General features: G+C 27.5%; 2 protein-coding genes across 8 annotated transcripts; one reads left to right on the forward strand and one right to left on the reverse strand.

Moving 5' to 3' along the window:
- Window positions 1-455: 455 nt before the first annotated feature.
- Window positions 456-8760, reverse strand: LOC111042245 (origin recognition complex subunit 1). 3 transcript variants are annotated; one of them, XM_022326783.1, is made up of 23 exons: window positions 8595-8759; window positions 8322-8399; window positions 7763-7801; window positions 7606-7680; window positions 7451-7516; window positions 6798-6935; window positions 6180-6248; window positions 6042-6125; window positions 5832-5879; window positions 5667-5750; window positions 4965-5030; window positions 4836-4910; window positions 4638-4685; window positions 4471-4557; window positions 4174-4299; window positions 3439-3632; window positions 3255-3357; window positions 3002-3172; window positions 2780-2929; window positions 2588-2703; window positions 2365-2526; window positions 1540-1664; window positions 456-1477 (listed from the first exon to the last, which is right to left on the reverse strand). In XM_022326783.1, exons 2-23 carry the CDS (start codon window positions 8397-8399, stop codon window positions 1314-1316), a joined length of 2268 nt encoding a protein of 755 aa, XP_022182475.1. In that variant the 5' UTR covers window positions 8595-8759; the 3' UTR covers window positions 456-1313. The 3 variants fall into 3 exon arrangements, with proteins under 3 accessions (XP_022182475.1, XP_022182476.1, XP_022182477.1); XM_022326784.1 differs by lacking the exon at window positions 7763-7801 and having other exon boundaries at window positions 8595-8760; XM_022326785.1 differs by lacking the exons at window positions 4965-5030; window positions 5667-5750; window positions 5832-5879; window positions 6042-6125 and having other exon boundaries at window positions 8595-8758.
- A 144-nt stretch (window positions 8761-8904) lies between these two features.
- Window positions 8905-14718, forward strand: LOC111042247 (peroxiredoxin-6-like). Of its 5 annotated transcripts, none has more exons than XM_022326786.1 (8): window positions 8905-9088; window positions 9202-9252; window positions 10095-10254; window positions 10344-10910; window positions 11669-11825; window positions 12101-12321; window positions 12396-12474; window positions 14463-14718. In XM_022326786.1, the coding sequence occupies exons 4-8, from the start codon at window positions 10825-10827 to the stop codon at window positions 14604-14606; spliced, it is 687 nt and encodes a 228-aa protein (XP_022182478.1). In that variant the 5' UTR covers window positions 8905-9088; window positions 9202-9252; window positions 10095-10254; window positions 10344-10824; the 3' UTR covers window positions 14607-14718. The 5 variants fall into 5 exon arrangements, with proteins under 5 accessions (XP_022182478.1, XP_022182479.1, XP_022182482.1 ...); XM_022326787.1 differs by having other exon boundaries at window positions 10099-10254; XM_022326790.1 differs by lacking the exons at window positions 8905-9088; window positions 9202-9252 and having other exon boundaries at window positions 9793-10254; window positions 10344-10615; window positions 10686-10910.
- The last annotated feature ends 1488 nt before the right edge of the window (window positions 14719-16206 follow it).

Genomic DNA, 16206 nt, shown 5'->3' on the forward strand with positions numbered 1-16206 from the left:
TAACACACGAATAAAGCACGATTAACTTTATGTATACTATAATTTTTGCGACTATTGCGATTATTATTATGATTATGTTTTATTATCTGTAATGTTGTGATGATATCATCATTTATGACATTTGTTAATTATTATATTTAAAGTTTGAATCACGGATATAGATACTAGTATCTATATCCGTGGTTTGAATATTATGTACTGTTTTATCACAAAATAAAATAACTATGTATATAGTATTTGAGTTAATCAACAAAATAATATAAAACACACTTTTATTTTCGTGGGTTTTTTTTCCATTGGATTTTTTTTTTGGGTTTTTTTTCTGTGGGTTTTTTGTCCGTGGTCATTTTTTCCGCTTACCTAATAAGTCAGTAACAGAAGCACTAAGTAATTTTTGTAATTTTATTAAACAATACTAATTAAATATTTTTAAATAGTACTACACAAGTTAAAAGTAACATTATAATGAATTATATTTAGTATTTTATTCAATTACACTATAATAGTCATACAGTCAAGAGATAGTCTTAAATTAAATTGTCATTGTTATCGTTATTTAATAACTAACTTGTTGTAACATGTAATATATTGATACATTTTAATTTTTAATTAATGGAAAAAAAAAAAAGGTGATAGTCTAACATTACTTGTAGATGATTTTGTTGACAATTGTAGGTATTTCACTATTTTAAAAAAAATTTCATTTTATTTATGATAGGTAGGTTCTACATTAGCAACTGGAAACTTGATGATTTTTTCGGTTTCAGTCTGGTACCAAACAGAAATCTTTGAGTTGGTCACAGTGGCAGTGTGTACGGTTGAGAAGAGAACACATATTAACCTCGATATTTTTCAACTTGAGTTCCAGTAGCAATGTGTACAGTTTAAGAGAGAACGCAGGCGCTAGAGCCATGTCATTACACACTTTAATTTCTGGTGTATTTTAAAGATTACGGTTTCAAAACTATTTCTTTTGGTTCCAGTTCCTGACTAGGTAATTTAATATATATAATACTTATTTTACAAAATTGGTAATTATTTAAAAGAGACTACAATACACTTGGAATAAAAAGTGAAAAATCTTTACAAAAGTATAGTCACTTCTAAAATAATTCACATAAAAAAATAGTGTCGTTACAAAAAGTACAAACAGATTGTTTAAACATTAAAAAAACTCATTATAGGTAACTTAAATAAAAATGAACAAAATATTTGAATAAATAAAAAAAATTAAAATGAGTATACCATGTATATAAGTCACAATAAGAAAAAATAACCTCTGGATATAAACATGTTTAGTAATATAAATTTGCCTAATCATTATATTTATCTAATGCGTAACTTATGTCTTCAGGACTGACGTTAAGTGTTACTTTACGGAATATATCCCATCGCTTCTTTTCCAAAAATATAAGCCCGCTATCCCTTAATCGGTATGTCATCATAAGCACTTGTTGCTCATTTGGCAACTCTTCGCCTAGAACATATTAAATTGCAAAAATTATTATTTTTTAGACATAAACTATAATCAAACTGTACCTTCAAGCAAGCAAATGCTTTTCAACTGAGTATAAACTGAATCAATAGTACTATGCTCAATACCTGTACTAGTAGTAACATCTCTAAGTGCTCTGAGAAAAAATTGTTCAAATAGACAACAGCACCTGGAAAAAAAATAATCGTATTTTTGGAATAAAATAAAATCAATATTAAATCTAGTGAAAGCAATACATTTTTTCTTGTAGTATAAATTATTTCTTTAATGCTCTATTTATCAATTAAACCATTTAAACAGGTAAATTTTTATAAGATGAATTATTTGTTTCCCTTTATTTGTTCTTGACACATACTTAGGAATTAAAGTAACATTTTTGATAATTCCTATTATACAATTCTAATTAATTGTCGTCCTATTATTAAGCTAACTTCTATTATTTTCTACATCAATGAAAATAAATAAAGTTAAAAAATTAAAATATCTTAAATATTTACATTAGAATACCTGGATTGGTTAAAACTTTCTTAAGTTTTTTATGAACTTAGGAAAACTTTTTAATAGATTCGCTCAAAAAACTTTTATACCTGCCAAAACTAAAATAATAAAAATATTTATAGTGATAGGTACTAAAGGTAATTGCATTTTTCCTGTTAAATAAAATTAATCGAACTTTCAGTAAAAAAGCGAGTGTCAGTGGATTTAAGACAGTTTTAACAAAAACTATAGTATCATCAAAATATATGATATAAGGATAGTCTTCAAAACTATTGACTACTACTGGTCAAAGTTTTACTGTATAGTGACAATAATAAAAAAATATTTTATTTAATAACAATATTGTTGCACAACATATAAAACTATTATACCTGATAGCTGTTACACGGACACCAGAAAGTATTGCATTTAACACCTGATTAACATGGTTAATGGTTATCAATTGTGACACATCTTCAGACTTGACTAAATCAATGGCGCGACGACATATGTCTAGAGCTCGTCTTGCATCACCTGATATTGCTGCTACTTTTCTAATATGGAAAAAAACCATGTTTTTAGATCAAATATTTAAATTATAGAAAAATGAATTACCTTGCTACCAATTGAACAGCGTCTGGATCAAATGAAGAATTACCAATCAATCTATTCATGATTATCTCTTGTAACTGCTGAAATGTGTATGGCTTGAAAACTAGTCTGGTCAATCCCTAAATACATATTGAAACAACAAATCCTTAATAACTATCAATAATATAACTAATTTATAATTATCAATTTATTTACCATTCTACTAGTTACGCATCCTCGTAATACTCGTTCAGGCAAATCCATAGTATTAGCAATTGTTATTACAATCACTTTTGAACCAGTTTGACTAGGCCAATCAAGTATATTATACACAACATCTTGTTTACGATTACAAATATGGTCCACCTAACAAATTAATGTTCAATAATTACAAAAATAATTAATTCAGTACTTAAATAGTTAAGAATAATAAATTACTTCGTCAACCAATAAAACTGTCGATAACTCTTTAACTTTTTTGCTAGAAAAATGGTCATTAAGAAGTGTTTGAGCTCTAGAAGATGATACTGTTTCATTGGTTAACTCTTTCCATATGACTGAAAATGCTTGATGTGGATTAGCAAGCCTTAAGCCATTTAATTCAACAAACTAAATAAGATATTAATTTATAATTTCTCATAAAACTAATATTTAAAATAATTATTAAAATGTATGTTATATTAAAAATTACTTTAAAACTGTGTTTCATTAATAAATCAGCATTTAGTGAATTTATTACTCTCTTAACAGTGGCAGTCTTCCCAGTACCAGGAACACCACTAATATACATACTCCTGTAAAAGTAGTATGCAAATAAATGATCAATAACTAAAAAGTACTTAGTAAACAATGCAATATTGATTTCATCAATTTACCCTGTTAACTCATCATTAATTTTTCTAACTAAAAAAGAATGTATAGATTTATATTCAACTTCACGGCACGGTAAATGTTTAGGAGCAGCATGTAAATGTAAATTTGCTCTTGCTTTTTCCAAAGGACTACATGGAATCTTTGCTCCACTATCCAATCTTTTACTAGCTGAAGCTGTCAAGTTTTTAACGTGTGTCTAAAATGACATTGCATTAAAACAAAATAATAAATTATTAGCATGTTTAAAAAATATATATTATTAAATCATTTGGTACTCATTTAATACACTACTCAGTACAAACCGATACAATATTTAGTATTTTGGTAAACTATCTAAATTTTGGTTCATACTATTAAATCTATTTCGTTTAGTTAACGTTAGGATTGAAATAAATAATTTTACTATACATCATCCACTGAAAGAATATGATTTTGCAGGAACTAAAGCTTTTTCAAATGCTAAATCACCTATTATAGAATCTGACTAAGAAGAAAGCAATTCAGTGAGGTTTAGTCGTAGTATATGGAAAGTAGTTATGCTTTCTCAGATGAAGAATAAATGTATGTATAAAAGTATATGCTAATTGTAAGTATTAGGGTAAATAGATCATTGGTCTGAAAATAATGTTATAATATAATTGTAACAAGAGTAAAAATATGTATTAGCAGGTAGCATATTAAACAAGATTTGTTTTCCCAGGTGGGTACCAGACTAATACCAAATTCTGAATATTTACTTTGGGAGTTTTTCTTGGTGTCTTTGGTGTAGAAATCTCAATTTCTTTATTTTCTGGTATATCTCGTAGGATACTTTGACGTACTTTTGAGCCAGAGCGAGAAGAGACAGATTGTCTTAAATGTTTCTGAAATTTTTGGAGAAAATAACAGAATATTAAAAAATATAATTATCAATATTTAATTCTTAAATAATGTTAACAAAGCATATATTTAAAACAATATCATTAAAAGTTATATAAAATGCACTCAAAAACATTATTAACATAATAATATATACTTCATTTAATAATACTTACATTTGTTGGAGTCTTCCAAACACTATCCATGTCAAAATTTAAATTTTCATCTTCGTCAACTCTTGACATTTTTCTACCTTTTTTATTCTAAAATCAGAAGTTTATATGTATTACCAAAATATTGTTTTTCAAAAAATATTAATTGATAAACTAAAACAAATATTTACACTTTTAGGAGTATTTAAGATTTCATCTACTGATTGTCTTGTAAGTTTCTGGAATCAAATTTTGTAAATGTACACTCAAGTTTAATAAATAATTATACTATAAACATACTAAAGAATACTATAAAGTTGTATAATATTTAATGACAATTTAAAATTAAAAGTAATTAATAATTAAGGTTGAATATGAAATGTAATTACTCTTTCAGGAGAATCCAGCATTTTAGTTTCATTTACTGCATCGCCAAATCGATCTACAGGTTTTCTAAGACGTTTCTACAAATATTTAATATTAGTTTTAGGTTACATTAAATGTTTTACTTTACATACAGATGCTGATGTATTAGCAATGTCATTTGATTTCATAGATGATTCAGAAACTCTCCGTGAACGTGTCTGTAAAATTACATTAAATTAATAAGATAAACTGTAATTAATCAATGATATTAGTAATTAGTATAAATTGGGTTCTTAGTTTTAATAATTAATATTTCAAATCCAATACAGATATTAATACATTTATTATTTTCACTATTGAATACCAAATCAACACTATTTTTAATAGTTTGGTGCACAAATTAAAATGTCCTGATTCGTAGTCAAAGGTCACCAGAATTCTAGATAAGTACAATGATCACTCTGTAGAAAAAAAAAGACTTAGTCAGAAGCCCTGTCATAAAATAAAATTATTATTTTGGCATCTTAAATATTTCATATTTAGTGTCTGTAGTGTCACCATCATTCCTTTTAAACTACATTTAATTTATCATTATCTTGGCTCACTCTAGAGTATTAATTTTCTTAAATTATTCTATATTATATATATATTATAAATTTAATATTTTAGGTGTATTAAATATATTAAGACTAATTCTGGTGTATATCATGTTATTGACACACATGAGTTTAAACAATACCAATCACCAATTATGCAATAAATTTAAAAATTGCATACAATGCACTAAAAAATATACTAACCAAATAAATATTGAAATATGTATTTACATGTGTACTTCATTTAATTATACATACTTTTATTGGAGTTTTTGAAACATCAATGTCAAAATTTACATTTTCATCTTCATCAATTATTGATATTTTTCTACCTTTTTTATTCTAAGATCAGAAAAATGTATGTATTATTAAAATATTGTTTTTAAAAAAAATATAAATTTAAAAACTAAAACAAATATTTACACTTTTGGGGGTGTTCATGTTTTCATCAGCTAATTGTCTTGTCCATTTCTACAAACAAATTTTTTAAATGTATAAATGTATAGTTATATAATTTATTATAAACGTACTGGAGAGTACTAAACAGTTAGGGTATATTATAAAATATTTAACGGCATTTTATAATAAAATTAAAAGCAATTAATATATAGTTTGAATAAGAAATTTAATTACTCTTTCAGGAGGAGAATCCAGCAATTTGGTTTTATTTATATCCACTATATCGCCAAATCGATCAACAGGTTTTCTTAAACGTTTCTAAAAATGTTTAATATTAGTTAAAAGTTTCATTAAATGTTTTATTTTACATACAGATGCTGATGTATTAGCAATGTAATCTGATTTTATAGAATATGATTCAGAACACCTCCGTGACCGTGTCTATAAAATTACATTCAATTAATACATTGACAATTTAAAATTTTCATTTAATTCAAGGCTTGGATTTAATGGTATTGATACCATTCCAATACTGCTATATTGGGTTCTCAATAATAATATTTAATTTGGTGAATTCAATACAGATACTTGCAGATATTAATATTATCACTAATTGAATTCAATAATTTTCACTATAAACTACTAAATCAAAATTCAGTTTATATCAATATTGGGTTTTTATTGTTTTTAAGAAACATACAACATATCAATTAACATTATTTTAATAACTTAGTGTATAAATATAAGATATCATAATTTGTGGCCAAAGGTCACCAGAATGCTAGATACCATGTCAGTCCGTCCAAAAGAAAAGATTTAGGAGAATTCAAAACGAACTGTTTATAACGCTAAGAAGTCGTATCATCAATATACTATGGTGCAGGTATACTATTCTATATATATAAATCAAATAGATATTAAAAACAAGTGAATTATCATGTTGATCCTCAATTTACGTTCCAAGCCCTGTGATGTATATAGAATTATTACTTTTGGTTTGTTCAATATTTCATCTTCAGAGTCAATCAAGTCAGTATCAGAGTCACTATAATTCATAGCCTCTTCAACTAAATTTTGAACAGCATTATCACGCCGCTCACTCCAACGTAGTGTTCTTCTTGAATTCTCCTATAATATCAAATATAATTGAAAAATTAGATAGATTAGATTTCAATTTCTTTTGATTACACAATTTACAATTATTTTAAATGCATTACTTAATTTGTACCATAACATTTTGTAGGATAATCCACACTCACATAAGTTATATTAAATTAGAAATCTGTGTTCAGTATAACCAATTTTGTATTAGCCATAGCGTAAATTTGTCTTATTATTTGGAAGATTTTAATATTAATAATAGATCAAAATACTTTATTATTAAAGCTAATAACACAAAATTAGTGCTACTGAATTAAAATTTACAATATAGTATGACAGACAATAAAATTATTATGCAGTAAGGCAAGTATAGCATTCTCATCTACCAAATGCAAAAAACTTGCCATTTTCCAATACTTAGTAACAGTTATAGCTTCTAGGAGTAACATATGATAAGTTGTTACTCAAGCAATGTTACATTATGGATTGTACATTGTTAATTTATGGCTGATGAATAAAAACATATTTAAGATGTGACATACTTTTGGTGTAGCTGGAAGACTTGAGAACTTCTGCAATTCATCGTTTTGAATTTTTTCATTTGTTGTCTACAAACAAAATGATGTACAATATTTTATTCAATACAATCAAGGTTTGAGATATCATGACTTGACTATAGTTACAAAAAACAACATACTTTTGATAAACGAGGAGAGAGTGTTGATACATAATTAGATTCATCAATACGCTTAATATTCAATTTTAATTCACACTATTTAAAAAAAATGAATACAATAAATTATTAAAACAAATATATTTAGCTTACCAAACTAACCCACTAAGATATAACTTACCAATTGTAAAATTGTATTTTCGACAAAACGTCTGTTAGCCTAAAATTAAATGGGTACAAAATGTGTATTCAATTTTTAAGAAACACAAATAACATTTATTGCTGCATTATATTATAAACCTATTATTATTATTATTATTATTATTTGATGTTATGTTGAGCCCAGAGCAATTGAATATAATTCAACATTTATTTTAAGCACAATTTAGAAAAAAATTGTATCTACTTACATAAGGATTTTAGGCTATAACATCATAGTAAAAAAATAAGTCCTAATTCTAATTGTAATATAAACTCAACGCTATTAAATTTAACATAGATGAATATGGGAAGAGGGCATTTGTCACCCTTTCTCAAAAACCCGTAAAGATCTGGTATGATTTTTCCTGGATTGGTTTTCCTTTAAAGAATTATAAGTTTGAAAAGGCCCACAAAGAGTATCGGCACTATTGCCATAGTTTATTCTGCCACCCTGTCTCCTTTGATTATTTAGTATTTATCATAAAAATAATGTATATTGTACTTATCGAATAGATATTCTTTTTTTGTTAGATACTTACAGTATATGTAGTATTTGCATTTTTCAATCTTTGCCCAGTGCAAGGAGTTGCACTGTTTTTTGATGGTGAGTTAACCATCTTAAAATCAAAAATAAATATTATAAATGTAGTAAAAATATCAATAATAATTAATTTAAACAGTTAAATACACATTATATTGTAAGTTTTAACTACTAATAGATTAAAAAGAAATAATTTTCACACAACTGAATGAAGAACAAGTCAATATCAATTTAGCTAATATTATAATAGTTTTTAATATTTATTGTTTACCTTCTAAATAATAATAATTGCCGAATGGCCTAGTGTTTTAGTTACTACAGTACTGACTAGTGACTTCTCAAAATTGAGAATACTACACATCCAGCCAAGTGTTAAAAATAAGTTACTGACTAGTGTCTACTGGGGCACTTCGGTCTGACTGTCGGAAAAATAAAGAAAATACTAAATATCTTCTGAACAATAACAATAATCAAAAATTATGGAAAATGGAACACGCAACAAAGAAATAAAGAATGCGCGGGAAACGTTATCGTCAAACATATGACATCATGCCCACAGGCCACAGCTTATGATAACAGATAAAGTCGGTACTTTGTGCGGTCAAAAGAAAAAAATTTCCAATAGTTTTGGAAGGTAGCAAGAAAAACAAACAACAAATGAAGAAAAAACGATCATTTTTACGGGAACCCGGTTTTCGATCAAATCGATTTTGGTGTTTAGTGTAACTCAAAATTAAAATGACATTTTTTTCACTGAATGTTTATGTAAGCATTTTCTAAACACCACAAAATTTTCGAAATATTTTGACTCGTGTTCAACTATTTATAGGTGCCTTACATTTTTGATTATTATTTGTTTTTTTTTTAAACTAATGTAGTAATGTCGATAAAACATTTTTAAATCAAGAAACTTGAAAATGTATTACAAGGTAAGTTGTTAGTGGAAAATAAAAAAAAGCTAAACGTATTTCCACAATAATTTTTATGAGCATTTGAATTTAGAATGTTGACAAAATTCGTGAAAATCGCGAAAATTAGCAAATTATTTTGAGCTAGAAATACATAAAGAATTTTCTTTTTATGTCTAAGATTTAAAATTTATTACAAGAACCCTTACAGGTTTGTCTACCTTTATACAAAAAAATTCCTACTGGAAAGTCAAATTAAATTGTTATGAGCGTTTGAAGTTGAAATTTTTACAACATTGGATATTCACTCGATTTCTCATGTAGCGATTTTCTTATTTAGTTGTTAATTTGTTATTCAAAAACGAATAATTACAGGTACCTTCTTGAAATATACACCACCGTATGTTTATATTTTAAATTCATATACTTGATAAAATTTTTAAAATATTTTGACTTGTTTTGAGCTATTTGCGGACATTTCAATTTTCAATTTTTTTTTGTTTTTTCTATAATTGTTGATACAATTTTATTGGTTGGGTCAAAAAGCATGAAAATGTATTAACTTGACTCTTGATATATTGTTACAATAGCAATTGAAAAATATTAAAAATACATAAGCACGATTTTTTTTTTATAAACTCTTAATGTGATTGTATGAACTACTTCTAAATAAAATACTGGCATGAAATTTTCTATGCTGGAGTAATTGCCAAACGTTTAAATTGAATGCGCACAAAATAATCTAGATGGATAAATTAACAGCGGAAAAATTCTATAGAGATAATTTTTTTGAGACCACAAAACCTTAAATCGTGCGTATAGTAGTAATAATAATTAAATATCTAAGTAGTACAATGTGGCAGGTAGTAAGCAGTGGTGTACTGGTGTCACCCCGGCTGCAACGGCAGGTGGTAGCGGCGGACCAATGAGAAACATGGAAATACTATTACCTACGTCACATTACAGGGTGGATACGCGATGTGTTTCAAGACCGAAATATTGTTGACACAGTGACACGAAAAAGTATAATATACCTACCGAAGTACCGAACTATATTTTTCCCATGGCTGCTGTAAACCCGACTTTAATTGCGTATTTCTGTTACACGACAGGACTACCAAGAGTGTGGTGTACGTAAAATTAATGGGAAAAAAACATACACATTACTTGGAGTTCATACTTACCATTTTGGATCGTTGTCGTCGTTTAAAATTTCGAACCCATCACAAGTCTGAAAATCATTGACCATTCACCGATGCATAAAATATATGATTTGCAGTCGGTCGTCGTGAAAAAACCGAATATCCATGGATGAATTTGCCGTGGTCTAATGCATTGAGTAAATAATATTGGTCTAATGTTGATAGACGAAAATGTACGAAATGTATGTCTATGTCTCAAAGTTAAAATCAGATTTTTCGTTAGCGTTTCTATACTCAGTACAATATTATTAGATTATTTATTAACTGGTGTGGCGGTGTTTGGAATTATCGCTTCATTTTTTCACCTATTCTTCTATCTTATCGTTGAAGAATAAAAAAAAATTGTATCGTTAACGGTCGCTTCCGTGCATTACCTGTAGTTTGAAATAACATGTTAAGAATAGGACAGACAGTGGCGGATGTTAGCCTAAAGACGACCGCTGGTGACTTAAGCGTACACGAGTATTTCGGAGGCAGGTGAGAAAATCTAAAATAGAGATCACTATAGATAACTACAATTATGCCCGGGCGGCCAAGCACAGTAAATTTTTATCCTGTAACGTTGTCTCTTGTCCCTACAATAATCCTTTCAGCGGATGGACGAACGTTGATTATTTATTGTATGTGGCCATGTGCCCCTGTACCTATAAATTATAATATATAGTGGATACTCTTGTTTAAATTATTTTAATTAAAGTGCAGACCTGGGAGTGTCGTGGGTACCTATATAATCTATATTTATATAATTTATACTTATTGGCTACTACTTTTCAGTTTCCCGGTACCGTATTCTCAGGTATTTTATATAGTTGTAAATACAACGTTTATTTTTTTTAGTCCAAACGAAATTATTTTCTCTTCGGTATTTTTTTTTTTACGTGTTATTGAGGACCGGAGGACGAACTGCTATAGGCTTTGCTTCCACCTTTGTTCTCTCTGTAGTACCTATTTTATGATAATAATGGTCTACATTGAGACACAAATTTAGATATTTAGTCGAGTCATACAAATCCTGAAATCCATAGGTACTTTGAAATGGAAGCATATGTAAGCATATATTAAAAAAATATATTAGTGCTAATTTTTATGGAAGGGACAGTGAATATTTTCTCAGAGACCCTGTCCCCTGAGCATGAGTATATAACAAATAGCTTAACACGGCTCTGCTCTTATGTATAGAAAATATTGTGATTTGTGTGCGACTGTTTTTAACTATTCTATAATTTATTTTGTAGCTGGGGTTTATTAGTATGCTATGTAGCCGATTTTTCTGCTGTATGTACTGATGAGCTGAGTCGATTGGTGAAAGACTTTCATGAGTTTCAATCTCGAGGTATAAAAATATTGGCTATGTCTTGTGATTCCATTAATTCTCACACTAAATGGATAGAGGTAATAATATATTAAAAATTAATAATTAGAAAAAATATTATATCATGAAAATGTATGTAATAGCTTATAATGTCAAATGTTTAATAATTAACATACCTTACCTATATTTTTACAATAATTAATTTACTTTTCATACTTTAATTACATATATACGATATACCATATATACGTATATAATTAAGGTAAAATACGGTAGTTAAAAGTATAGTTAGTACCCATACGTATACTTATATAATGTTAAAAACTAATTTTTCTAAATCTATATATATATTAAGGATATAAAAAAAGTGAGTGGAATGAAATTTGACGAAGAATTTCCATTTCCAATTGTGTCAGATCGTAATCGTATGATTTCCTTGTACCTGAACGTATTAGATGCAAAATGCATCGATGACGACGGCATACCTTTACCTTGTAGAGCAGCATTTGTTTTAGCACCTGACATGACCATTCAACTCATACATTTTTATCCTGAAAACATTGGACGTAACTTTGAGTAATACATTTTTTTGTAGTATTATATTTTTCTCTTATTTGAAATATAATTGACAGATACTATTCTTTTTTTAGTGAAATTTTTAGAACCATTGATGCATTACAGCTGACATTTAAATTCAGCAACGACTTATTTACTCCTTGCGGATGGAAAGTTTGTACCTGTTTTTTATAAAATATAAATGACTTACCTATATTTTAATCAAAATCTGTTAAAAAGAAAAAGTTGTATTTTGACACCTACTTACATGCGCGTCCCCATGGGAGGCCAAGACATGCAGGGCATTTGTCACCCTGCAACTTCCAATCTGTTTGCCCTTTGCCCAAACATATTATCTATTTTATCCATTGTCCGTTTTAAATTACATTTGCCTCCTCCCCTAGAAAATGTGTGGGGACGCCCATGACCTAGTGCCAGTGTTGGCTAAGTTATTTTACTCGTTACTTGAATATAATTTTAAGCCGTGTTCATACATGTTAAATGGTTCACATATTTGTCGAATTTCTTAAAAATTGCCATTCGACAAGCAACAATAGAATTGGTATCTAACTTTAAATGTTTAAAAAAAAATCGTGATAAAGTTTTTTTAATATTTGTCAACTGCTAGTGTAACAATATATCAAGAATCTTATAGGTATTAGATTTTCATGCTTTTTAACCCAACCAACATAGGCGCAATTTCAATAAAAAAACTGAGGGTGCTTAAGCTCTGCATTTTCTGCAATTTTCTTAAATTAAAACTAAATTATAACTATGAGGCATTAATGACTTTTTAGTTTTTCGAGCAAAAATGTTTTATAACAATTTAACCTTGAATATTTAGTTTATTACATTTTTAAAAATTAATACAATAGTCAATATAAGTATTACAATTTACAGGAACAAGAATTATGTATAAGTTTATACAAGATTTGTACGTCTGTCTATTTCTGCAAATGAGTCAATAACTTTATTAACGTTAATTAATTTTTTTTTTGTAAAGAGACGTTTTGATGCATAAACACAACAATTATTTGAGGATGCTAATTTTAAAATTGGGGGTGTTAATACCCCCTAAGCCCCCCCCCCTATTTGCGCCTATGCCAACCAATAAAATTGTATTAATGTTTATAGAAAAAAAATGAAAATTGAAAATGTTTGTCAACAGCTTAAAACGAGCCAAAATATTTTAAAATTGGAACATGAAAATTCGAATGAATATCCAATATGGTAAAAATTTCAACTTCAAACGCTCATAAAAGCTGAACTTGAGTTTCCGGAAGATATATTTTTTTTTTTGATAAAGATAAACAAACTTATAAGGAATCTTGTATTACATTTTTAAATCTAAGATATAAATAGAAATTTTTTTATGAATTTCTTACTCAAAAAGAATTGCCAATTTTCGTGATTTTTACGAATTTTGTCGAAATTCTAAATTTAAACGCTTATAAAATTTTTTGTGGAATTACGCTTGACTTTTTTTTTAATTACCACTAACAACTTACGAGAAACCTTGGATTACATTTTTAAGTTTTTTGACTAAAATTTTTTTTTTATTATAGTTTAAAAAAAAAACAAATAATTATAATCTAAAATTGTATATCCCTATAAATAGTTCAGCAATAGTCAAAATATTTTGAAAATGTTATAGTGTGTAGAAAACGCTAACACAAACATTCAGTGAAAATTTCATTTTTTTTTTAGAGTTACACTAAAAACCAAAATTTATTTTATTAAAACTTGAATTTGGGTAAAAATTACCTCTTTTCTTTAATTTTTTATTTGTTTTTCTTGTCGCTTTTGGAAATTATTGAGAATTTTAAATTTTAACCTTCTAATGCTGTTGAAGAAAATCGAAGCACTTTTACTACCCCATGACGACCCCATGACGACAGACATCAAAATAAAAAAATAAAAGGAAACATCATTGTAACTTGTAAGATCGCTCCGCTTAGAGTCTAAACTATGCTTTATCATAGGTGAGGTTAATTATACCTCAATCATGTAATGCACAATAGTATAAAATCATTGTTCTTAAGAGTTAAGACCATAGTACGTTACATTAGCAGGTAGTGTTATCTAACAGCTTATGTGTTGAGTGTTCTATATTACTTATAAATTATAATTGGAAATCTAATATTTTGTTTATTTTTTTATAGCCTGTCACGGATTGCTTGGTATCGCCAAAAATAACTAAAGATGAAATTGAAAAAAAATTCCCTACCTCCACAGTTGTTGAATTGCCATCGGGAAAAGATTATATGCGTATCGTTCCAAAAATGGAGGTTAATAGAAAACACTAAAAATAAAGAATAATGCATTTCAACATTTTGAAGTTATACCGGTTCTGAAGTAAATAATTATTCTATAGAATTTATCTGACTTATTTTTATTAAAAATGTACTCATTATCAAATTATTTATTTGTTATTTGGTATTGTAATTGTAATTATTTATAAAAAGTTGCATAATTAAAAAAATTATTAAAACTTTACCAATGTTTGAATATTTTGCAAATATAAATAACTATATTTTTGTTTGTTACATAAAATCATGGTTATTTTTAAAATTAATAACTATCAATATTTTTCTATCATTTGTCTATCTTTTATTTATTTATAATTTTTTTTTTATTGATCTTAAGAATCGGTAACTTTGGTCATAATCATTTTGTAAGGGGGGTGGTTATGGTAATATGGTTGGTTGACGTACACGTACATGTGTGGAGCAAGTTTCATCACTAAAACCCCGGCCGAGTGGTCACCCATCCGGGAACTAACGGTGCCGGTCTCGCATGCTCGTTAGTGACGGAGGCCAATCACCGAGCAATATCAGTCCCCTAGCCATTATTTATTTTTACACTAAATAATTAACAACAAACAATATTATGTCAGGTCTACCCACAATGCAAAATTACGTTTATCGGTATATTCACCATTTCACCTACCTATTTAAAACACCAACGGATCAATGCACATTATCTAATTATTACAATATTGATGTTATTTTAATACATTTATTGTATTTTATTAATATTTTTTTACCTATAGCTTTATAAGCATCTGTATGTGAATGCACACATAATATGCAGTAGGTATGTTGTATACTTGTATGTACCTTAAAACAACAAAATATGTGCCATGTATTTAAAATGCAATTAATGAATAATGATATTAAATTTTAAATAGTGACTCATTTCATTTTGACATTTCTTTTTCAACTAATAAATGTTTGTTTAGATCAATAGATAATAGATCATTCCATATAATTGAACATAATTTGTTTCATTGTTTGTTATTCTTCCAATCTTCCAGTATTTCACATTACGAGATTTTAATACTTGTTTTATGTTGATGGTTGCTACAATATGTATCCAACCACCCCAACCCACCAGAAAAATGTCCACCTTGAAGCCTAGGTCACCACGCCACTGTGAGTATTTCATTGAACTCTTAAAGAAGCAACTGTCGTTATTTTGAAATTATTGCCTGTATTTTTTACATTATTTAATATTTTTTAAATAAAAAACTTTTTATTACTTTAAGGAAACCATACTGTTCATGACCTGACCTGTCCCCAGTGTTCTTAGTATGCAACACAGACACGGCACAAGACAATTGAATCATTAAAATTTGAAACCATATCGATTTCATAAATCTTCTAATTAAATTTCTCCAATTTAAAATTACTTTTATGTTTTTGTCAGTTATTTGATGTGTTAGATTAGTTACCAATTAATAAATAATTGTAACCAAAATATCAATAATACTATGATTACTGTAATTCCATACAAATGGATCTACAAATATAGGTTAAAAGAACTTCAACGCAATTCAATTAATTAGGAATGTAAAATATATTTAAAAAATATTATTAAGTAAAACCAATGTTATAAATTAATGAT

Source organism: Myzus persicae, unplaced genomic scaffold (assembly GCF_001856785.1).
Source record: "Myzus persicae strain clone G006 unplaced genomic scaffold, MPER_G0061.0, whole genome shotgun sequence".
Lineage (NCBI taxonomy): Eukaryota > Metazoa > Arthropoda > Insecta > Hemiptera > Aphididae > Myzus > Myzus persicae.